At 39.0% G+C, this 26363-nt stretch overlaps 1 protein-coding gene across 1 annotated transcript; it reads right to left on the minus strand.

Moving 5' to 3' along the window:
- Positions 1-607: 607 nt before the first annotated feature.
- On the minus strand, positions 608-24388 carry map3k8 (mitogen-activated protein kinase kinase kinase 8). Its single transcript, XM_043690564.2, has 7 exons — positions 23397-24388; positions 21920-22090; positions 19283-19544; positions 19051-19157; positions 11293-11445; positions 9134-9380; positions 608-3830 (listed from the first exon to the last, which is right to left on the minus strand). Exons 1-7 carry the CDS (start codon positions 23709-23711, stop codon positions 3703-3705), a joined length of 1383 nt encoding a protein of 460 aa, XP_043546499.1. The 5' UTR covers positions 23712-24388; the 3' UTR covers positions 608-3702.
- Between the last annotated feature and the right edge of the window lie 1975 nt (positions 24389-26363).

The following is a 26363-nucleotide window of genomic DNA, read 5'->3' on the forward strand; positions in this document are numbered from 1 at the left end:
GTACAAAAAGTTTACTTTTTGTGAACTTCACCTGCACCTTCACAGAGGAGTACCATACCTTCCCCATTCCCATGTTTTATAATGGGTTGCTGCCAGCCAAGATTTGTGCTTCTCACTCCCTGCCATGTATTGGTGCTTATAACAGAAAATGAAGCAAAAGCCATCCACCTCTGTACTTTTGTTGCCCATTTAGCTGTCAGTTTTAATTCCCAATGAGGTCACCAAGTTGCACTCACCATTTTACTAGCTGTTGCTCTCTCAATGCTGCCGCCACTCAGTATATTGTTGTTTTGATGTGTAGAAAATTGATGCCCCATCACTAGGGTGGATGAAAGCGATTTTCACTGTGTGTTTAACCCGCCTACTATATTAGGAAATTATGAAACAGTGGTAACTTAGCTTGTTAATACCAGAGCTAACCTGGAATAAATCACTTTATGGAGTGCACACTGACAAATGCTACACCAATTCATAATTAATAGCCTTCATGAGCATGGAATTCATAGCCTCAGTCTGTGTGAATTGTCAGTTATCACTTTCTATGCAACTGTCAGCTCACATCATTTCACTACTAGAAGAAAAAATATTCAGAACTCAACTATTGTTTCAAAATAGTTAATTTAAATAATTGTTTATTCAACTATTACTTTGTGTACAAAGTTGCAAAACAATCTGATGACCATGAAATCGTACACTTAAAATCAGTCAAAACCTTCATAAGAGTTGAAAAAGACAACAATAAGGAAGAAAAAGTACATCAAGTACAAGGTCCAAGATCAATCAAATTGTTTCCACAATGTTTTCATATTGATTACAGCTGGAAAATAGCTCTCACAAAGCATTCGTTGTGAACTGCCAATTACTAAACAAAATATGATATGTATCATAAATTTGTGAGAGCATTTAATGCAGAAGGGACAGAGGGACTGAGAAGCAGATGATAATTTCTGGGAATCAGTTAATATACTGGTGGTTCTGACTGGATCATAAGAGATTAGATTGCTTTAGCATATCCAGTGTAGATTTTGAATGGATCTATTTTTGTGTCAATTATGCACTTAAACCAAAAAGATGAATAGAAACTGATCATCAGGCCTCTTCATTGTAAATTGGTGTGAAATGTCAGCACATGTCACATTACCACTGACAGCTTGCCTGAGGCAACACTTCTCCTTCAGGCAACCAGCTTTAGCTCAAATTCTGAGAGGAGTTGAGGGAAGCATTGCTGGCTCCACTTAACTTATTGTAAAACCAAAAAAGCATTTTTCAATTTACCAGTCCAGGAGCCACTTAAGAATGGCTCCAGATATGGCTCCTATTTTGCTCATCAATGACTAATCTCTGGCTAGGCATACCAAGTTTAGCTTTCTAATTTGTATACTTCACACAAGCATTGATCCCACTTCCAAATTCATGTTGCATATTTTTTAGCCAGCACATGTAGATATCCAACATAGGTTTAAGCCCCATTAAATGTGCTAGTTACAACAGGTAAAGGACTGGTATGTAAAATCTGTTATCGAGATTTTGCTTGTGTGACAACCCACCAGAAATGCCTTCCAGAAAATTTGCTTGAATGTGGAGTCAGAAGCAGCAGGTGTTCCTCCCTGACTCTATCGTACTGACAAAAACACTCTCCTTTCAACATCATGCAAACATGAGGCATCAACATCTGTAACTTGCCTCAATTCCTTTTGATCTCCTGGCCAAAGCCAAATCTACCTCAAGACTGTGTGGAAACCATACTTTTCAGGAATTATGATCAGGGTTGCTGATATTTTCCTCCTACCTTGGTCTGAGGATGTTGCAATGATCAACACCGACAAACCAATGGAGCTTCAAAATTGATCAATTTTGATGACATTTTGATTGAGCTTTGGGGCCCAACTAGCTCTGTTGACTTAATCTGATTGCAGTTTCTGGCAATTTCATTGCCACGTTTCCTTAAAGAAAAATGTGTTATGGGTTCACTTCACCTCCCGGTCAGCCAAATCACATGATCACAAGCTTCTGGTGATGCCACTCTTTAAGGTGAAGCAATCTAGTATGTATGCATCCTATCAGAAGGTCTGAACTGATTGTACCTTGTGTATTTTAGATCAGTGATTGACAAGAATATAGATCAAACATGTAAAATGATAAAAAATATTCGTTTCACAGCAGGAACTTTAAACATTTTCATGAGAAAATAAAATCTTGTCAGTAATCTTGGACTTTTTAAAAATTAAAATGTATAACAGCATTACATGGATAAAGAGTGAGAACACTCATACTCAACATGAAGCAAAATTTGTATCATAAGTGCCTGCAAGATTCAAATCCAGGGTTTCAGTAATACTCAGTAAACCTCTCCAGGCTACACTAACTAGCTTGAATTATGTACTGAAATATTTAGACAAATATCTTTTTTCTGCATTTCTTCAATTCACTCAGAATTTTGCCATTATGAGAGAACCCAGCATTTATTGACCATCTCTAGTCTCCCTGAGATGATATTGGAGGGTATTGTTAGGTATTTTAATGCAAGATAGTGGGCTTGATTTGTCAATTCAGCGGGAAGTTAAGATGCAATCGCTTTGGTCTAGTTATAGATGCACCTGAATGGATGACAACAGGTTTCTCTCCCTGAAGAATACACTAATGAAACAGTCGGGTTATTATAACAACCCTATAGCTTCATGGTCACCATTTTTTATTATTTCCAAACTTCTCATTAGATTAATTTATATTCTCACTTTATCAAATATTCTTTGGAATATTAATTCAGGTCATTAATTACCAGACCAATAACATAACCACATTGCACTTCATCAGATGGGAGGGCGGGGGGTAACAATTTGAATATTGAAGGTACCAGCAGAACAATTAACATTCATTCAGCTCAGCTGCAAATTTTCTCAGAGTCTTCCAACAGAAAATAAAATATGTTAATCAGTAACAATGTTAAAATAGGCTAACAACAACATGTTAGGTGTTATGCTACCTAAAGTTGCTACCTCAGTAATAACTTCATTTTTTAAAATCCTTTTTGGCAGCCAAAATAAAAACTATGAGACACAACATGCTGCTAATGCATGCTATGTTTCCATTATTGCTTAACGAACCCTTTGCAGAACAAAGCAGAGGCTAAGCCATCCCATAGGGTGTACAGAACTATCAGCTCATTATATGTATAGAGCTACAGGGTTACTGTAAACCCACAGCACACACTGTGTGCAATTTAGTCATCTGCATGGCATTTATTCTTATTCTACATGTTCTCATTTCCATAGGAACACATGTATTCTGACAAGTCTATTCTCATCATTTTGAATAAATTTTCCATTAGAGAAATACATTAATCAGCGATAATCACTGAAAGCAAAGAAGGGGAGACTGGGAACATTTATCCATCAATCAAATTAAGTATAACAGACTAAAAGAAGTGACAGTGCTTTTGTTGTGGGAGTCAGTCAAGAATTATTCATATTCCTCACACTGTCCTCTTCCATCACTGCACCTTTCAAACTAAGGAAACATACAATGGGGATATTAGCGAAGAAAAAATTAGTAATGTGACATTTTTTAAAAAATTGTTCTTAATGCCATTATCACAATGATGAAATGTTCTGTGACTCCTCCATCAGACTGACTCCTCTGATTCTACAACAGGTAGCTTGATCTTTGCAACACTATGAAACCGGCAGATGAAGGGAAAACAAATCAGCCATATTCTGCCCCAGGAGGACCCCTGATGATGTTGAAGTATCCAGCCAAGGCACCTAGATCAATATAGAGAGACCGATTCCTTTTCCCCACAGTTGATTCTTCAGTGCTGCTCACAGAAGTATCTGGAATTAACATAAAATCAAGTTAAGAAAATCAAGTTAAGAAAATCAAGCTTCCCCCTACTCAAGAACTTCCTAAAACCAAACCATGTATTACAGGAAAGGAAATAATATATATTGCTTCAGCACTTCTGTCTCAACTTTCAACATTTCAGCTTCAGAGATTTTGCAATCACTCTACGCAGCACTACTCTGGCAGTTTCTGACATTTATGCTGAATGAATGGGGGAGGTGAAAGCACCAATTAGTGTCAGGTCCTCCTTCTGGTCACTGGCTTTTAATGTGAGCCTAACCAATTGGCCTTTAAATTAAAGGATCTGTGATCTATTGGAAGAAAAGTGAAGGAGATCGCATGCCAATATTGAGGCAAAAATCAGGAGGGTCATTTTAATCTGGTAGCAACAGGCTGCCAGCTAGTGTACTAGAACAAGAAAGATGCCCAGCCCAAAGGCTAAGTGGAAAATTAAGAGTCACCTGCCAATGCCAGAGAAGCGCAGCTGTTTTGAGTTTATATGGGTGTAATGGGCAAAATGTGAGGTGGTTTAGGAATTTCCTCTACAATCATCAACATAAAGCAATCCCAGTAAATAAGGGAGCAGGCACCCTCACCCCCCACTTAACTGTAATTTGCACCATTACATAGGGCAGTGTTGATTGCAATCTCCCAGTCACGAACAATCTGCCTTTTCTGTGCCTCACCTAACCACAGGATCCCAGACTAATATTTATTTGACAAGGCTGTGGGTGTTGGGCTGCTTGTTGACATTCACAATGACTCCAAGAGTTCAGTACTGTGCAGGACAGGTTTGGTAACATAACTTTACAGCTCTGCCCTCAAGGATCATGATGAGATTACACTTGTCAATGTAACAGTGGATGAGATTGTTTTCCTAATCTCTTATCTATGTAGATGATATGCACTGGATGCTTCCATCTGTTACATACAATTCTGCATTTTTCTGCTTTCCCAACATTACAAAGCCTAATTTATTTCCTCAAAGGGTTGATTTATTTTGCAGGATTATTTAAAGAAAAGCAGCAAAATGAGCAGAATTTTCCCTACCCCTCACTAATTAAGCCCCTTAAGTGGTCAATAAACAATCACTTAAGGCCCTCAGTTTATCACTTTCCTGATTACCTGTCTTCCCAGTAGACAGAAGGTAGCTGGTTTCCAGGCCGGGGAACCAGGGTGACTGAGCCTCACGAGGAAGGGAGCTCCAATTGACTCCGTGAGAGGGAATCAGAGGTCCTGATGGGATGATTGGTTACTGACAGCCAAATCTGTTCCCTTGGCTCCAAATTCCTACACTTGTTTCTGCCTATGAACCCCAATCTGCAACAAGAAGAAACAAAACCTTCCTCTCACTGGATCCTGGGGAGCATGCCTTAATTGGGGCTTTATGACGCAGAGGCTGGCATTGTTCTGGTGAACTGGCTGCCACTGTTGAGCCCTGTGATAGGGCAAGAAATTCAAAACTCAACCCATCAACTCTTAACAAGCTGATTGGTGGGGAGATAGGTCACATTATCTCAATAGCGAATATATGCCTGCATATGTTTTTATTTGCAAAACAGGGAAATTTGTATATGTGATTATTTTGTGCGCACAAATATTACACTATCACTTGGATATAAAAAAATACCTGTACTGTTCTAAAACTAAGCTCTCATATCACATTACAGTTAAGGTTTACTGTTGAATTTCTACCAGATTCGGTTTAATTTTACCAGTCTTATCTTCGGAGATTTGGAGGTGCCAGTGTTGGACTGGGGTGTACAAAGTTAAAACTCACAACACCAGGTTATGGTCAAACAGGTTTATTTGGAAGCACTAGCTTTTGGAGCACTGCTCCTTCATCAGGTAGTTGTAGAATTAGAGATGCTGCTTGTGTAAAAGATAAAAGTTAAACGGTCTGGTTTCAATGTTACGTCTATGTTATGAGAGTAATTATACAAACTGGATGTTGTATTCAAGTTGTTTGACACAGAAGACATTCGGTGATATAAACCTAAATCATACCCAGCTCATTGTCCAGCAAAAACACAAGTCAGAATAAAGCACTGATGCTTCACATGAACCTGTGCACTACCTTCCTTTATCCCAGATTCTGTGTACAGTCTTTTACAATTTGTCTTTGATTCCAAGAATTTTAAAAATGCTTTAAACAGTTGGGAGTCAGCACTTTTTTTTATTTATTGTACATGGTAATTTGTAAATTGACCACCTGATGAAGGAGCAGTGCTCTGAAAGCTAATGCTTCCGAATAAACCTGTTGGATTATAATCTGATGTTGTGTGATTTTAACATCTATGGAGAAGATCCCTTTAGCACTCAGTCTGTAGCAAAATTGCATTTTATTTACAAACTACCGTACACAATAAATAGAAAAATGCAGACTCCCAACTGTTTAAAGTATTTTTTAAATTCTTGGAATTAAAAAAAAAACAAATTGAAAGAACAGTACACAAAATCTGGGATAAAGGAAGGTAGTGCACAGGTTCATGTGAAGCATCAGTGCTTTATTCTGACTTGTGCTTTTGCTGGAAAATGAGCTGGGTATGGTTTAGGTTTGGATCACCGAATGTCTTTTGTTATCAAACAACTTGAATACGACATCCAGTTTGTATAATTACTCTCATAACAGAAACAACACTGAAACCAGGCTGGTTTAACTTTTATCCTCTACACAAGCAACATCCTTAATTCCACGTGACTTCCATGTTCCCATTAGTCTGTATTCCCTATTTAAATAATCACTTAATCAAGAGTGTCAAGTTCCTACGAGTGATGATAACCAACCATTTGTACTGGACATCCCACGCATATGTGATGATTAAGAGGAACATTGCCTCTTTTTCCTCAAGCGGCTAAGGAAAATTGGCACGTCCATAACAGCCCTCACCAACTTTTCCAGATGCACAATAAAAGTATTCTATCTGGGTGCATAATGGCGTGGTATGGCAACTGCTCTATCAAGGACTGCAAGAAACTACAGAAGGTTGTGTACACAGCTCAAACTAGCACGGTTGCCAACCTCCCATCCATAGACTCCATTTAGACTTTGCATTGCCGTGGAAGGCTGCCAACATCAAAGAAACCTCCCATCCTGGTAATGATCCCTTCCAAACTCTTCCATCAGGCTGAAGATACAGAAGCTTGAACGCATCAACAGGTTCAAGAACAGCTTCTTCTCTGCCATTATTAGATTGCTGAATGGACCTCTCGGCCTTCAACTAATTTGATCTTGCTTTGCATACTCCTGTGCAGGTGTAACCTTGCATACCTTGTTCTGTCCAAGTACCCTATGATCTGCCTGTACTGCTTGCAAAACAAAGTACTTCACTGTACTTAGGTACACGTGACTACAATAAATCAAATCAAACTTATTCAAGTTATTTAAAAAATAATGCTTTCTGCTTTCATTACTAACTAATCCAGTGTGGGCATCATTTAAAAATCTTGATCAAATCATCCCATTATCTCTTCTGTTCTAACAAAGACAGTTTAATTTTACAAGTCTGATTTATTCTTTCCAGACCGAATATCAATAAATTTATGATATACCCTTTTCTATTGTTTTCACTTTTCCACACTATGAAACTCAGAACTGTACACAGTACTCCAATATGATCTTGCTTATTATTCCCATTTATAAGTGTAAAACATTCATCCTGTAATAAAACCCAAAATTCCATTTAATTTTAAGTACCTCAGAGCTGTTCCTTTTTTTCCTCCAAATTGACAGTTGAATTTGGTAGCCGCTATTTTTGAACAGATGGGGCACAGGGATGGAAATTAAAATAAACGCCTATCCAAATGCATGCTTTCAACAAAACATCATGGAATCACATTGTTTGTTAGTTATTGGCAATCATCAATACATCCGTTCTGCTGAACCATAACCAGGTAGAAGCAAAGAAGCTGAATGTGTGGTTTAACTGGTGGCAGATATACTAAGGACCATAGAGTTTAATGAGGTCTTAAATGTAACCAGTGACTTTAGGAAAGGAGGGGAGAAATTTACAGACAACAATTACCAGTTGAACAAAGCCATTAAGAATAAAATATTCCCAACCTACAACCAGAAGGTAAAGATAATTGAGCTGTAAAATACTGTAGGTCAGATACTATGCTAAAACAAGGGGCTTAACTATCCTGGTCAGATCATCAGTAGAAGTACTATGTCTTTTAGTGATATTTTGAACAAACTGGTTAATGCCTTCAGATGATATCCCTTTGTTTGCTATTTAAACAAGGCCATTAACCTTGTTATTTTTCCTCAAACATGTTATTTATTATCATTCATAAACAGTGGAAATTTTATCCCTCAGGATTGAATCTAGCCACTGTTACAGCAACATTCTTCCTCTATATCCTTTACATCTTTATTGATCTCAGCTAATACTTCAGCTCAATTTGTAACTGTACACTGGATTTGAATGGAGAAACACCAATTTGTGTTGTGAGCTTCAGGATTTTAAAAAAATATTTGCAACTCTCACATTCCCTGCATCTACACAATCCCCAGCTCAAATTGATTCACCTCCACTCCTGAAGGCACTAACTCATGCTGAGCGCAAAGTTACTCCGATGTGTCCACTCTTTACACTCCAGTGGCCACTCTTTTCGTGAGCACATAAACCTGGGTGTCATGCTAACTCAGCTCAGACTGACTGCTGGATTGTTAGGGTATTGTTGTGAAGGCAAGAGGTTAAAGCAACACCCTGTCTGCTCTCTCAATGTTTAAGAGACTGTAGGGATGTTCACCTCAATGACTTGACCAACATTTATCCCTCAACTAACAGAAGGCAGATTACCTCGTCACTCTGTCATTGCTGTTTGCTGAAAATCTGTCATGTTTCCTACATTGCAAATATATATCTGCGAAGTAAGTCACTGGTTATAAAGCAATTTGGGACATTTTGAGGTCATGCATGATACTTTCTAAAAGCTTGTTTATTTATTGATGTGAACCCAGATTCTAACCCTGATAGGTTAATCAAACGTGGTGATATGTGGAGAGAGAGGGGCAGAGTTAAACCACAGTTCATCCTAGTCAATGATCACAGATTAAAATAATTGGGGGGGGGGGAATCTGGACTTTCTTCACCCACTAAGAAACTGATGGGATCAGGTGGAATAATGGTTTCACACTCCACCTGATCAGACTCGGAAAGCAATATTGGGCTGGTGTAAAATGTAGTTCCAGCTGATCCCATGCTGGAGAGGCAGGTTAAAATTATCCATGTTATTGGTTTAAAAATAACTTCTGTTGCCCCATCAGATACAAATTGAAAGGACATACCACAAATTTGTTCAGGTAACTCCAGTTCTTTTCTCTTAAAGGTGCGATTTATTTCAAAGAGAGCTGAGTCAAGGCTCTGGCAACGTGGTTGGTCTTCAGGTGGAGGGCTAAGTGCTGTATGTCTTAACAACTGTCCTGCACACCACCTCTGTTTTGGATTTCTCTCCAAAGTGGCTTCAATAAACTGCCTCATGGCAGGGCTGCAGTCCTCTGCAATGTCTTCTAATGGTGGAGCTTGCTTGTGGATCTTCAGGGAAAGACACAGAATTAACAACAGAACTCAAATTTACAAATACAAAAATAAGACCATCAAAAAGATAAGCAAGAAGCAAGCCACTACTCTGCTTATATTTACAATTTAGTTTTGAGCCCTCACTCATTTTTCTCACTAGCTTTCTCCCATCCCCACTCTTCATTCAGGGTACCTTGTTCCATAGATACAAACATTTTCCAGTATATTAAACACAATTGCCCTTTTACTTCAGACAAGGGTCCAGTTTGATTCTATTCTTAACTGAAATGACAGGATCTGTGAAGTTGGGGAGTGGGAGCTGAAATTCTGGTCAACTTTCTCCTCCCTAGCGAGAGCAAAGAAGCCCATTCTTAATTCCTCCATCTCGATGGATTAACAAACCAATAAACTGGGAAACACTCCAGGCTGTTCCTACTCTATAGGATACACATACTCAATGTCCATTAGAAGAGATTGGTAAAAAAGATTGGTAAAACATACTCCTTTCTCTTAATTATTTCTAAAATTTTAAACCCCTGAACCTTCCTTTCCCTTTATTTCTCTTTCGAAATCTAATTTGATACAAAATTTACCCATTTTAATCCACAATCAGTCATTCTCTTTCCAGTATTAATTTCTCAATCATTCAATATTATTGGTTGAAGAGATATATCAATTGCTGTCCTGTTCACTCAGATGTCCAGATTGCCTCACTATGCCGCTGATAGTTGCACTTTTTACAACTTAGTGGATGATAATGTTGTAAGCAAAATCTTGTAGAGAAACAACTGACTAACTTCACTCATCATGAGGTATTATTACAGGAAAATTTTAACTGACAGTATGGAAAATGAACATGAAAGCATGAAAAGGGTTAAAGCATGAAGACCACTGGCAATCTGTGGTCTGTGGAAGGCAAGATGGGATAAAAATAGTGGAATGTTCTTACACCAATTAGCAGAGTAGGGTTAAAGCTGAAAGGTCACTATGGCGAGATGAGATAACACAAGTAATAAAGCAAGTTCCTCTGTAAAGTGTTATTATGACAGGATTGGGACAATAAATATTTGGGACATGACATTAAAATATCTAATTAATAGTTAGTAGAGTCAGCTTGAGACAGGAGATTATTGTAATAGATGGAATAGCTAAATATCTCTCATGACAGGTTAGTCTGGAATTGAAGATCACTGTAGCAGAATTAACAATAAATATCTAACCGTGACATTAGAATAACAGTAAGTAGAATGTACAACTAAAGAGATAATGGGAACTAACATCACTGGTTTATTGTGTAGCTAGAGTGAGGTACTTTGATTAATATAGTTGGACATGCTGATAAGCTAACAGAAACATGATTAAAAAAAATAAAAATCCACGGACCATTAGGTTTGTGGGCATTCGAGAATTTGCTTTCTCAGTGTCACGGTTTTTTGTTTGCAAATAAAAGACCTACTTTTTGAAGAACTCTCTGCATCTCCTGGTGACTCTCTATATTTTCTCCACAACAACAGCAGTTAGTTTTACACTTACTCATTCAGTCTTGCTTCTAAAAAAGGATAAATATCCTTTTTCAATAAAATTGGTTTAGCTAATTAAAAAAAATTGATGCTTCCATGGGTCATAAAATTGGAGTACTTCTTACATTTCTCAGTCATGTCTGAATCTACTTACCTACCCATCAGATGACCAAATATAATGACTACTTCTTGATATTCTTTGTCATATTATTTGGTAGTGACCTTCACCTGGTATCTTGACCCCTCATCCAGTTTCTCAATTTAAAATTGCAATCCATTGTTTTGCAACAATGCAATTTCTTTATATTCGCATTTATCCAATTAAGCCTTCTTATTCAACATTGCCCTTAACTTGAATGTAATACCTACATTTTTTAAAATTTAGATTTAGTTATGGAAAAACTTACAATGTACAGGTATGATGGGTAAGCTGACCTAGGATACCTCTTCACCCAGGGTGGATTCCCAGTCTGCATGTGGATGATTGTAGAACCAAGACTGTAGATGTCTGATTTTGTTGAATGGCCTCGACAGGTAATAACTTCGGGACTCATATAGAACTAAAACATAACATAGATCTATAGTTAATTCATGACTTAAAAAATCATTTTCACAAAGCTTTTACCTCTAGCCATAACAAACCTCATTACTAAGAAAATCAATTGCACATAAAGTACATTAAATATAAAGCCATCACTAGGCCATATTACTTCTCAGTTACCAGATAATATTTTCAAAAATACTGAACTCTAAAGACATGTTAATCTTTTTGAAAGTAACAGGAAACACAAGGCTGCTGCAGAATATTAATGGCTTTTGTTATCTCTGACTAAATGTACTGCCCTTAAAAAGAACTACACTAAATGCTGTATCCTTTCATTGCAACAACGCATAAGGACATCAAGATTAGTGAGTGCATCAAAATGATTAGTGAGCACATTCACTGCGTAAACTGTAGACAAAATATTTCTAATAAACTGCAAACATTCTTCTCCCAATATTCTGTGAATAGATGGAAAGGAGGTATAGTTGGGAAAGAGTTATGTCTCTTGACTAGTAATCCAAAGACCTGGACTTTTTCGAGAACAAGAGATCAAATCCGACAATTAAGGTCTTATTTTTTTTTAAAATGACTGGCAAAAGAAGGCTGTTAGATTATTCTAAAAATCCAACTGGTTTGGGTTAATGTCCTCTAGAGGAGGAAATCGGTTGGTCCCAAGTCTGACTTTAGATGGCTTCAATTTAACATCAACTTCATTAACTCTTAACAGTCCTCTGAAATAGCCCAGCAAGCCAATCAATTGTCTTAAACTGGAGAAAACTAGAGTGGGACAACTAGGATGGGCAACAGATGGCAGTTATGTCAATATTCCAAGCATCATTAATTTTAAAAATCTATCATAAACACTGATACTTGGTTTTGAGAATCAAGTATAATCTTTAACGTTATAATCGCATATATCCCACATTTAATGTTATCAGATTGTTTATGTATTTTTGTAGTGAATAAATTTTTAGCCTGTCACAGCCATTGGATTTGTGGTATGCCATATTTAATTTGCTGCAGACAGTAGACCAATGACTACATCAAGAGTCTGAGATAGCTTTGTGCAAACCTCACATGTCACTGCTAGCTCACAACCACCCTCCAAAGTGATAAACTGGCCAATTAAAGAGTTAAATAGAACTGAACTATTTGTAACATAAAATACTGAATAAACTAATCAACAGCACTTTCCAATACAATTGTGAACAGAGCTTTGTATAATACTAGTATGACCCAGCATTTACAAAAGGTTGTGAATATTATTTGTTACTCACCTGTATGACAAATCTTTCTGGAAAGAATGTGCTTATTTAAAGAAGTTACTTATTAAGACTACTGAAAATTCAGGTATGTAAAATTTGTTCTGCTGGACCCATGTTTGTCCCATTTAAAGGGAAACCGCTTTCATGAAACACTGTTTACGAAATGTATTTGTTCAAATGCAGCACACAATGAAATGGCATTCAGCAAAGAAACTATTTTGCAGCTTGTGTGCAATAGCACAGTGACAAAATGGCAACAAACAACAAGTTGTTAAAGTAATTCATTATAGAAACACTGTCCCTTTAAATTTGTACAGTAACTTACGGGAGTAAAACAAAAGCCTACTGGGCAATTCCTTTGCATATCTGTTGCTGGATAATGCACGCTTTAATACAAAGAAATGTCGTTAGTTTACCAAGGGAAAAACTTCCTGGCAGAAATCCATCAACAGCCTAAGGAATTATCTAATTGCCTCTTGCGTTTGGAAATAACCTTGATGCATGGTTTCAACTTTGTTTTTAATTTTTATTGTAAAGTCTCTTCAGACTCTGGTCCAACTACTGACATCAAAAACTAATTTTCTACTCATGGAAGTTATTGGTATCAGCATTTTTACTTAACATATTTTTCCTAAAGGAATACTGGAGCACAGTTCCTTGGGATCTTGACAGTCTTGATCTATTCCAGTGTCATGTTCACAGTTATCCACAGCAGGTATTGGATAGTTAAAAGCAGAAACTCTGGAGAAAGTTTGATGTTTGTATCCCAGGGATATTGAAGGTAATATCATCTTGCTGCTTCCTAGTTCAAGATCAGGTAGGTTGGCACACTCAGGATTGAGCTAGGATCCTCCCCTGGTTAGCATGACACAGATGTGGAATGCGTAGAGCCTTTAATGACTCATTTATCAGGATATTTTGGCTACAGAGAGTCTAATGAAGGGCATGTTATGAGTTTATTCTAAGAACAGAAAAGCAGAATTTTTTTTTAAAAAGGACACAGAAGTTATATATGTTGATGTTCAGAGGAACTTGGGTGCACTCATAAATGAACACAAAGGTAGCATGCAAGTAAATAGACAAAAGATACGTTGGTCTTTATTACAAGGAGACCAACCAAAATAAGGAATTCTTGCTGGAATTGTACAGGGCTTTGATAATACCAGACTTGGACTGGAAAAATTTTGGTCTCCATTTACAAGGAATTATGTTCTTATATTGGAGGCTGTGCATCACTAGATGGAATGAGAAAGTTGTCCTATGTGAGAAGCTGAGTAAATTAGGTATATACTCTTTGGAATGTCACTAAAAATGAGATGTTCTCATGAAATATATGAAACTGAACAGGCTTGATAGAGTAGACAGTAGAGAGGTTGCCTGTACTGGCTGGAGAATCTACAGTGTCATCCCGTGCTTAGGATAAGGAGTCAACCATTTAAAGAGGAGACAAGAAGAAACATTTTAATTTAATAAGTCATTAATTTTTGCATAGGTGGTCCCCAATTTATGAATGCCTGATTTATGAATACTTGTATTGATGAACAAAATCAATACAGGTGTGTATTAATATTAATTTTAAAAATCTAACATGCGAATATATCCTCATACTTATGAATAGCTATTTTATATTGCCCTGTATTGTGTTCGGACTTGTATACAAATCAACTTAAAAACATACTCAAGAATGAAACCTGTTCGCAGCTTGGGAACTGTCTGTATTTTAATACTCCTAGGCTGTGGATACACCATCATTGATTATATTTATGGCTGACAGAGACTGTATTTTGACTCTGTCATGGAATCCAGGGATATGGGGAATGAGTAGTTAAAGCTGATGATCAAGAATTATCTTATTAAACTGTGGAGAAGAAGCTGTAGAGTCTAATCCTGCTAACATTTCTTATGTCCTTCATCCTTACATTCATTGATTATTTCACTTGGATTTAACATCCCCATCTTCTGAGTTTCTCCACAAGAAGCACATCAGCAGGACTTCCATGCCTCAACTTCACAGTGAATTGGCTGCAAAGAAATCTCCATCGGCATTTCAAAGCTTCAATTTTGTTTCACACCTTAAGAGTACCAGGTTTCTATTCTTCGATAGAATCATACTCACAGAAAAGGCCCTTTGGCTTATTGAGTCTGTGCCATCAAAGCTACACTACATCTACAGTAGTCTCATTTGCCAGTGCTTGGCTCTTAGAGCCTTGAATTCTGGATTAGTGGTGCTGGAAGAGCACAGCAGTTCAGGCAGCATCCAAGGAGCTTCGAATAACATTCAAGGCTAAGAGGTAAAAACCGAGGCAGCATCCGAGGAGCAGCAAAAGCCCGAAACATCGATTTCGAAGCTCCTTGGATGCTGCCTGAACTGCTGTGCTCTTCCAGCACCACTAATCCAGAATCTGGTTTCCAGCATCTGCAGTCATTGTTTTTACCTCTTAGCCTTGAATGTTATTGCATTTCAAATACTCTTCCAAGTAACAGTCAAGGTTTAACAGTCAAGACTACCTGCCTCTAATGCCATTTCCGATCCAATCATCCTCATGCACAAAAAAAATTTCCTCAACTCGCCTCTAAACTTCTGTCTTTCACCTTAAAGCTGCGCCCTTGCAATTGACCCTTCAACTGAGCAGAAAAGCTGCTTTCCATACACCCTGTCAATGTCCCTCATAGATTAGATTCCCTACAGTGTGGAAACAGGCCCTTTGGTCCAATCAGTGCACACCGACCCTCCGAAGAATAACCCAGCCAGACCTATTTCCCTCTAACTAATGTACCTAACACTATGGGCAATTTAGTGTGGCCAATTCACCTGACCTGCGCATCTTTGGACTGTGGGAGGAAACCACAGCACCTGGAGGTAACCCAGACACAGGGAGAATGTGCAAACTCCACACAGACAGTCACCTGAAGCTGGAATCAAACCTGGGACCCTGGCACTATGAGGCAGCAGTGCTAACCACTGAGCCACCATGCCACCCAGTTCTATACATCTCTAACAGGTTCCCCATCAACCACCTTTGTTCCAAGAAAACAATCTGAGCTTATCTAGCCTCTTTTCATAGCTGAAATGCTCCATCTCAGACAGCATCCTGATTACTTTCCTTTGCACTCTTGCAAGGCAATCACATTTTTCCTATGGTATGGTAGCCAGAACTGCATTCGGTACTCCAGCTGTGGCTTAACCAAAGTTCTGTACAACTCTTAAAATCTATGTCTTATTTGATAAAGGCAAGTGTCCCATATGCCGGCACGGTGGCACAGTGGTTAGCACTGCTGCCTCACAGCGCCAGAGACCCGGGTTCAATTCCCGCCTCAGGCGACTGACTGTGTGGAGTTTGCACGTTCTCCCCGTGTCTGCGTGGGTTTCCTCCGGGTGCTCCGGTTTCCTCCTACAGTCCAAAAGATGTGCAAGGTCAGGTGAATTGGCCATGCTAAATTTCCCGTAGTGTTAGGTAAGGGGTAAATGTAGGGGTATGGGTGGGTTTCGCTTCGGCGGGTCGGTGTGGACTTGTTGGGCCGAAGGGCCTGTTTCCACACTGTAATGTAATCTAATGTAATCTAATCTAATCTAATGCCATACACCCTATTAACCCGCCCTTGCCATCTTTAGGGATTTCAACTAGGTAAAAACAAGGACTGCAGATGCTGGAAACCAGATTCTAGATTAGAGTGGTGCTGGAAAAGCACAGCAGTACAGGCAGCATCCGAGGAGCAGGAAAATCGACATTTCGGGCAAAAGCCCTTCATCAGGAATAGAGGAACTATTCCTGATGAAGGGCTTTTGCCCGGAACGTCGATTTTCCTGCTCCCCAGATGCTGCCTGTACTGCTGTCCTTTTCCAGCACCAATCTAATCTAGAATCTTCAGGGATTTGTGGACAAGTAGCCCAAGATCATTCTGTTCCTCTGAGCTTCCTAGTACATTACCATTCATCAACTAATTCCTTGTCATGTTATATTTCCAAAGCACATGATCTGACACTTATCAGGATTAAACTGCATCTGTCATTGATCTGTTCTTCTGGTCAATCTGTTTATATCTCTTGTAACCACAGAATGTCTTCCTCATTTTGGCTGGGTGGCTGACACTTGTCATATTCACAGCAGTATGGGATACAATTCATTCAGACCCGGGTATTTATCCAATTTTAAGCCCACCAAAACCTGCAATACCTCTTCACTCTCTATATCAATCTGCTCAAGGACCTTACTGTCCACCTTCCCAAACTTTTTAACTGCATCCTCCTTCTCCCAAGTGAAGACAGATGTGAAGTACTCATTTAACACTCTTCCAAGGTTGTCCAACTACATGCACAGATGTGGTCCCTAATCTTTCCCTGGTTATCTTCTTCCCTTCAATATGCTTGTGGAATCTCTTAGGTTTTTGTCTACTCTTCCCTGCCAGTGCTTTTCATGCCCCTCTTTACTCTCCTAATTGATTTCTTAGGTTCCCCCGGGCACATTCTACACTCTACTACAGCCTCCGTTGATTTGCTCCCTCTGTACCTGTTATATGCCTCTCTTTTCCTTTTTATCCAGTTCTGAATATTCCTAGACATCCAGGGTTTTCTGGGCTTGCTGTTCCTACATTTCGCCCTGAACAGAAAAGGTTGGGCCTGTATTCTCCCTATTTCCTTCTTGAACACCTCCAACTGTTCTGCTGTGGATTATTCCTCAAATTGCCATATCCAGTCCACTTTGGCCAGATCTTGCTTTCTTTAATAAGATCTGTTGCGAGGTCATGTTGCGGCTGCACAGGACATTGGTTAGGCCTGAGTGGAATATTGCATGCAATTCTGGTCTCCTTCCTATCAGAAAGATGTTGTGAAACTTGAAAGGGTTCAGAAAAGATTTACAAGGATGTTGCCAGGGTTGGACGATTTGAACTACAGGGAGAGGCTGAACATGCTGGGGTTGTTTTCCCTGGAGCGTCGGAGGCTGAGGGGTGACCTTATAGAGGTTTACAAAATTATAAGGGGCATGGATAGGATAAATAGACAAAGCTTTTTCCCTGTGGTCACTATCACCAAAACGCTTCCCTTCTTGCCACTTTGTTGATATAAAAAGCTCTTCCAAATATATTGAGAACTCTGCTCTCTCTAAACTTTTTATACTAAGTTAGCCCAATCAATGTTAAGGAAGTTGAAATCCCCATATATAATTACCAAATTGTTTTTACTTCAGTGATTATCTGCTCCTCAATTGCCTGCTGTCTTTTTTTAAAGAACCTACAATATACAGTACTCCTCAGTATGACTGCCTCTTTTTATTCTTAAGTTCCACTCACAAAGCTTCATTTGATGACCCTTCCAAGCTACCATCCTCCTTTATTGTAGTAAGTGACTCCCTAATTAATAATGTAACACCACAACCTCTTTTTCACCCTCCCCTGTCCTCCCTTAAGATCTTATCTCCCAGAATTTTGAGTTGTCAATCTTGTCCCTCCCTCAGCCATGTATGTGATGTCAACAAAATTGCTTTCCCTATGATGTCAACAACCTTGCTTTCCTTGCATTACTTTGCATGATGCATTGTAAATTAGGAACTCATAATGCAATAACCAATGAAAAATCATATCCTACATCATGTGCTTTTGTGCCCCTCAATAAATGTTCTATGTCTTTGGCTTTCTATAAATCTGTTTACCTGCTCTGGAACACAACATGAGAGAAATGTGCATAAAGTCAAGTTTAGCAAAAATTTAGAAAAAAAATCTTATGTTGTACAAGGGTTTATTGCATATATGAGCACTTTTTCTTCAAAATAGTTCTGACTCATTCCACTACAATCTCATCACATTCTTTAGTGTTGTGCACTATATTATAGTCTCTCTGAAAACTTTGAGTCAATCAGCAAACCACATTCATCATAAAACCTGAAAAGTCTCCCCAAACATGGACCAGATCATTGACCAAAGACGAAGCAGTCCCCAAAGATGGGAGAAAATCAAAGAATACGTGCAATAATACCAAAGCAAATTCCTGAGATACATGTATTCCAAACATTAAACACATGGCACATCATATTTATTTTTAAATCAGACTTGAGGAAGTGAAACGACAGGTCTGAATACATGGAGATTGATAGACCTCAATACCCTTACGGTTCCTAATTGTTAACAGGGTGCATAAGAAACACCACTGCCAATTCATAGTCATAGTCTGCAGAGAACCTGAGAAAAGTGCTAACTGAGGAAAGTAATCTGGTCATTACACCAAAAGTAATCATGAAAGATTGAGATGGCCCACAAAGTCCTACAGAGTCAAGTAAAAGCACTATCCTGAATAAAATTAAGAGTTTAAAAAGTGTGGCCCTATACAACTTTAATGTTAGGAACACAATAACCATTCTCACCTCTGTTCCTCGAATATCTCTGGGAATGTAGGTTTCTTCAGTCATCTGGACAGAAAGGCCAAAATCTACCACTACTGCTTTGGTTGACATGAGAACTATATTACTGGCTGGGAAGACATGAACAATAAGACAAATGAACAAATCATTCTTACATATACTTTTCCAGAACAGACTTTTTAACTGATTTGCTGTTATCCCAAAAAAATCATAAAAGGGCAAAAAAATCACTTACGTTTAATGTCATGATGTATTACATTTTTGGAATGCAGAAAGTCAAGTGCTTTGAGGACATGTTTGGTCAACCATATGATTTCAAATTCTTTCATAGGCCCACAACTTTCCAACTTCTCTGCAACGGAACCTCCTTCTCCTGCCTCCATGAAGAGATGTATGGTTTCATTCCACAGTAACGCACCATATAATTCTGCAATGTTCTCATGGCGAAATTGTGCTTGTATTTGTATATCAGCAGGCTTGAAAAATTCCACTGGAATCTTGGAATTTAAAACAAAATTGATTATATGACTCATGAAAGATGATTTGCATGTATAGGTTTACAGTAATGATATGGAAAATTAAAGAAAAGAGCACATTTACTTCATTAATTCCCTTGCCTCCTACCCTGAAGACAATAATACAAGCTGAAATATTGTGTCCCCTCTAAATGGTCATTCATGATGTGAGATCATCAAAAGATGCAAGAGCAAAACTTCAGCCTATTGTGTCTGTTCCACCATTCAATGAAGTTATGATTGCTCTGATAATCCTCAACTCCATTTTCCTGCCTTTTCCCCATAACCCTTATTGATTAAAAATCTCTCAGCGTTGAACATACTTAGCTACACATAAACCCATAGCACTCTGTGATAAGGCATTCCACAGATTCACTACTTGTGGAGAGAAGAAATTCCTCCTCAGCTCAGTCTTAAATGGGTGACTTCTTACTTTGAGTCTCTGGTCCTAGACTCTCCCATGTTGAGAGATAGACTCTCAGCATTCACCCTGTTAAATCTCCCAAAAGAATATTTATATTTCAAGAAGGTAATTCTTCTAAACTCCACTGATTACAGGCTCAATCTACTCATATGAAATTTACTCCACACTTGGAATAAACTTGGTGAAATGCTTTCAATTCTAATATATTATTCCGTACATCAGAGGACCAAAACTGCTCACAGCAATCTAAGTGTAGACTATAAACTTCAGGAGGATATTTTACCATTTGGAGAGCCTGACACAGACGTCCGTTGGCATCTAAAAACCTTCACACTATGACAGTTGGAATCCTGGTTAGCCTTTCTTATCATTAGCCCGGTGATACAAAGGCCAATTGTATCAACTTCTGGCACTGCATTAATTCAAAACAAACCAGCAGCAAAATTCAGTTTATTGTCATTTGTCCAGCAATGTACAATGCACATTCCCACACAGCCCTTCAGGGAAGCCCAAAAGATGTGGAAATCTTAAAATTATTTAATTTTCAGATTACATTTTAAACAAAATCCTTTTCTGCTCACTTCTCACCCCTTTTGTTTTCCATTTTTTGATGACTTATCATTTCACATTTTAGCTTTCCCTTGGCCACCTACTGGCCAAGCTACAATCACAGCTGCTATGGCTGTCAATTATCTCAGTTGGCTGGAAGGCAAGTATGTGATGTGCCATGATGCCAGTGGTGTGGGCTCATTTCCCACATCAGCTGAACTTCTTCCCTCACCCGAGATGTGGTGATCCTCAGGTTAAACCTCTCTAATGACAGAATAGCTGTATGGGTCTGGTAGGGCTATGGCAACTTTATCTTTACCATGTCACCCCTTATTTAAATCCTGGGAAACAAGTGAAAAAGGCCTGACAGGATTTCCTCTTCTCCCACCCTGTAGCTTTATTTCCTGTCAGATTTGGCTTTTGATTTCACTTCCTCTGACAGCATATTCAAAACTGGGAATCTGCTTCATGAACATCTCTGGTGTGATGACTTCTCCTGCTAATGTGTGCTCCAAGGGCATCTCAGCAAAAAACTTGGGTGTGCCATTTTAACATTTTAATTAAGTGCAATGTGCAAATACTTGGAGAATTAATTTAAGACATTTGCAAATATACTTACTTTCTAGATCACTAAATGATCAGATAAAGATCATGACATTTTAGCAGTTTAATTAGTTTTACACATTTTTATATTTACAAAATATGCCTTGTTGAAAAAAACAAATTGCGCAGTAAAGTAAATGAAACCAGTCATAGTCCGTTAACTATAAAACCACAAGTTTGCTACATACAGAAAAGTCCATTTTTAATGCAGATCTTAGGAACACTGTCTTCTTTCACCCAAATCAAATGAGCATTACAAGTGTAGGAGTGACTTGCCTGTGTCTGTGCCCAGGTGCATCAATTTGCCTGGTTGCAGTAAATGACAGATAATGGAATAGGATGGAATGCACGACTTTTTAAAAAATGCTGTCAAGTTTTCATTTCATTGAAATTTTGAAGGTTACAAAAGGAAATAATAAAAACTGACTGGGGTACATTAATATTTGTGCTGTTGGACTCAAATACCAGGAGTCTCAAATTAAAATTAGGAAGTTAGAAATAAAAAGGGAAGTCACATGGAACCATTTCTTGAAAAAAAGTTGTCATGCAAATTTCAAGAAGTCATTAATGTGAACAGTATAAAATCCATTTGAGAACTCGGACAGTAAGTTGAAGGATTAAGATTTCTCAATGGGTTGGTTTTATTAAGGCAACTCACTTTTTAACTACGAAAAATTCTTATATTCTTAAACAGTTTTGTATAGTTTTAATAATAAAAATATATGCACTGAAAATATCTTTACGTAGATTAAAAATGTATTCATAACACTAAGTGACTTACTAATTTACATGCCATTCGCTTCTTTGTTTCTCTGTCTTGTGCAAGGTGGCACCTTCCAAAAGTACCGCGAGGAATGTAACCAGGACCAATGTTCCTATGGGCAAACTTCCATGGAAACAGGAAGACTTCTGAATCAACTTGATAATGTCCATTTTTAATAACTATATCCTTCTGTAGAATAAACAGAAAGCCACAAAAAAGACTGCAATAAGAAAGTTAGTTTAACCTTTTCCCCCCCAATGACAATTTGAGGAACACAGACCTACTGTAAATGGTAAATGCACATCTGCACACGAAGTGCACAGTGGTGGATTTAAAAATAGTTTAAAAATAGGTTAAGCTGCAGAACATTTTCCATTCATCAGAAATCTAGCAGTCACACAAATGCAACACTGAGAAATCATGAGGGACAGAGATGGCGTGAATAGCAAAGGTCTTTTCACTAGGGTGGGGGAGTTCAAAACTAGGGACATATCTTTAAGGTGAGAGGAAAAACATTTAAAAGGGACCTGTAGGACAACTTTTTAACATGGATGGCGGTTTGTATGCAGTATGAACTGCCAGAGGATGTGGTAGATGCAGGTACAATTACAACATTTAAAAGACCTTTTGACAAGCACATGAATAGGAAAGGTTTCGATGGATATGGGTCAAACGCAGGCAAGTGGGATAGTTAGTTTGGAAAACTTGGTTGCATGGATGGGTTGGGCTGAAGGGTCTGTTTCTATGCTGAAAGATTCTACGATTCTATAAAATGCTGTCTCTCAGATGCTACACTAAACTAATGCCTTTTTATCTTCTCTGGTAGATGCTAAAGATCCCTTGGCACTATATGAAAAGAGCAAGGTAGTTCTCCTCAGTGTCCTTGCCATAAATTAATATCATTTGTAACAAAAAAGCACATTGCTGTTTGTAACACCCTGTTATACATAAAATTATTTTGCTGCAGGTGATCTGCAATTTGTGACTTTGGAATTGCTCATGGCTCTTTAATATCCCATTTGCTGTTCGCAACCTGTTCCAATCAGACCATGTTAACATTTTAAACATTGTGAAGTAAAGAGCCTTGTTTTCTAGTTTAGGGAATAAAAGGAAAAACAATTTGCTGCACTTCATGGTTCCAATTGATGTTATCAACATTAATTGTTAGAAAGATTTCTTCAGGCAAATTAGATGCAGATTTCTGGCTACCTTTTTAAAATTACAACAGTGACTGCACATCAATAGTAGTTCATAAGTTGTAAAACAACTCGTGACGCCCTGAGGTAATGAAAGGCGCTACGTAAATGCAAGCGTCTTATCTGGCAATATCTAGTATATTCAAAAAGATTTGGATCCACTTCGGGCCAATTTCCATCTTTAGAGGCGCTACGAGATCATGGAACATATTTTAAAAACAATCTTTAAAAGACCACACGGTAGAAACTACCGTATTATGAACAACCTCTTGCATGTACACAAAACATTGCTCACTCACCTTGTTCAATATTACTCCCGTCTCGCGGTTTCGGAAGTGTTGGGGATGATTGCGGAATGTATTGCACACCTGATTTGCAAAGTTAAGTAAATCCTCAACTGTGCCATATCTGACTGAGTAGAAGAGCGGTTGTTGACCGTCCCTGGCCCTACTCGCTGGCACTCCATCCGAGTGCTGCTCTAGCGACAGCATATTGTCCTGGTAGAGTGCTGTGTCCTCCAAAGGGTAAAATGCCTCGATCACATCCATCATGTCCAGCTCCAGCAGCAATTCCAACCTGGCGTTATCGATACTTTGGGTCAGCATGTACTCCATTGCCTTTCTCTTTCGATCACTACAGTCTGTCCTGACAAAAGAGATGCAACAGAAAGCGCCAGCTCCTCACCACAGCAGACAACCACAGGAGCAGCGGCAGAGTCTCGCTGCTGCCATGATCCTGCTCTGACTCTACTGTCAAGCATGTGACACTGAGCAGAGATTCCCCAGCTTCAGTGCGATGGGTGGAGCTCAGCTCTCACAGCATGGAACCACTGAGAACCGAGTGGGTGGGCAAGGAGGCGGGTCATAACCGAGATGGGGTTGCCCCAGATCCCATAGGTTCACACATTATTGCCATATTTGCGCCATGATAACTCTGTGACAGTGCACTATCAACATCGGCACACGCACTGTTCCAAACAATAGTAGCTCTCATTTAAATACAGGTTTTTTTCAGTGAGATGAAGTGAGGCTACTGGTGTGGAGTTGGATTGAAATTGGCTATTACTATGCTGTAAATGCTAAGTAATAATTTACGTAAAATATGGCTGCATAGCATGAAGGATCAACTACAGCCTCACAATGATAAAAGGAGAAAGATGAGTTTCTCCAACAACTTGTTTTTGTTTCAGATTTCAGCATCAAGAGTTCTTTGTTTTATTAAGATACAAACAGGTTCGTGTATGCATTTCTCTCTCCTCAGATGCTGCCAGACCCTTGGAGTTTCTCCAGCATTTTCTGTTTCAGATTTCTAGCACCCACACTCTTTCGCTTTTATGATCACGTATGCACTTTAAACAATTCAGTCTTTAGCATACTTCAGCCGGGACTTGCATTCTTGAGGTGACGGTGATCCACCCTCTTCACCTACTGATCCCATCCAGTGTTGGGACACTCATTATGCTCTTAAAGAGGACACTTCAGGTTTTTGACCCAGTGATAATACAGCTCCAGGATGCTGTGCAGCTTGGAGGGATCGTGTAAGTGGTGATGTTGCCATGTAGACACTCTCTTTGTCCTTCCTGATGGTAGGGTTGTGGGTTTGGAAGGTGCAGCCTCAAGAAACACTGAGCTATTGCAGTGAATATCATAGATGGTACACACTGTGTTGGTGGTAGTGAATTTTAAGATGGTGGAGGATGAGGTACCAATCAAGTGGGCTGCTTTGTCCTGGATGGTGCTAAGCTACATGAGCGCTGTAGGAGCTCCACCAGTGAAGCAAGTGCAGAGTATCCCCCCATTCCGGCTTTTGCCTTATGTCGGGTAGCAAAGGCCACTTGCTTCCACAGACTTTCCAGCTTCTGACCAGCTCTTGTAGCCACTACATTCATGCGGCTGGTCACTTTCATTTTCTGATCAATGGTAATCCCCGGATTCTGGCTTTTTTTTTGTCCTGTATTAATCTATTTTTCTGCTGTGCAACAGTTGACAATGGTAATGCCATTGAATGTTCGGGGTTGTGGTTGAAATCTCTGTTGGAGATCCACTTCCATAATGTTATCAGCCCAAACCTGTATGCTATTCAGGCCTTACTGCACGTGAGGAATTGCAAATAGAATTGAATACTGCAACCAATGAATATTCTCACTTGGACATGATGATGGGGATAGGGGATTGTGTGTTGGTTGGGTACTATTTCGAACAAAAATACATCTGCGCACTGGAGGGAAATATTTCGGACCATACTGCAGCTATTCCTCTGAAGAGTTGAGATCTGTAAGAGGAGATTATAAAAATGGGGGTTGCAAACTGTTCATTAATGAACAAACCCAACCCTTCACTCACCTACACCACCAGTCACCCCTCCCCCACAGTGTCATTGTGGTAAACGCGATAATAAAGTCTCCACGTTGACGAAAACACTTAACCATAAGGGTGAAAACATATTCCGAATAAATATATGCTGCCCAACCGGAAAAGAAAACGAAAATACAACTGCGCGGTGCTGAGTACCATGCAGTGTAGCAATGACTGGGGAATTCCTACTGTGCCGACTCACAGGCCCACACGTCCTCCACAATTCATGGAAAGCTACCCTTTACTGCAGGACCAGCCTCTTCATCATTTCGGTTACCCATTCTTCGGTTTAACCCTTGAGTTGCTGACAATTTCGGTAACATTCTTCATGACCTGGTCTAAACGTTTTTCTTACTCGGTCCAGTCAGCAGTGAGACTGTCTCCATTTAGCGTTGAACGGGCTCGCCTACATTTTATTTTCAAGTGTTGTTGCAATGTCTTCATCGTGATATACCCATCACCAAATGTTTCATTTTAAAACAATCATTGAGTGATTATCTGATTTTGTTCTGAGGACTTTCGCTCTTCAATTTGACATTTTCCATAGTTTGAAGACAGCACATTTTTATTCGGGTCGTTCAGAGCCAAAGTAAGAGATTGTTTTCACTTCATTGAGCGGTAGTGTTGGTATAATGGTGCCAGTTACTCGGCACTGTGGGTGAATTAGCATGCCAGACACGATCGGAACTGGCTTTGTTGTTGCCTCAAAACGTGGGTAGTCAATCATCTCTTTAGAGGATGATATACCTTTAAAACGTATTCCCGTTACCAAACAGTCGCTTCCTGTTTTGTGGCGCGGTCATTCACTGGTCCCTTCACGTGAAAGAAGACTGCCCTAAGTACGTCAATGTTACGCACAGTCTTTTTTTTCCGTCGACAGGAGATATGTTTTCCTTTTCAAAAGTTTAGCTA

The sequence above is a fragment of the Chiloscyllium plagiosum genome, unplaced genomic scaffold (genome assembly GCF_037043375.1).
Source record: "Chiloscyllium plagiosum isolate Xiang-an unplaced genomic scaffold, Cpla_swu_hap1 HiC_scaffold_5, whole genome shotgun sequence".
NCBI lineage: Eukaryota > Metazoa > Chordata > Chondrichthyes > Orectolobiformes > Hemiscylliidae > Chiloscyllium > Chiloscyllium plagiosum.

Coding starts and splice junctions, on each gene's coding strand:
- map3k8 (XM_043690564.2), bottom strand. CDS start 23,711: ATGGAGTACATGCTGACCCAAAGTATCGATAACGCCAGGTTGGAATTG. Junction 19,158..19,282: donor AATACATCATGACATTAAAC/GTAAGTGATTTT, acceptor ATGTCTTCCCAG/CCAGTAATATAGTTCTCATG. Junction 9,381..11,292: donor ACCCATCATACCTGTACATT/GTAAGTTTTTCC, acceptor CTTTCCCTGAAG/ATCCACAAGCAAGCTCCACC.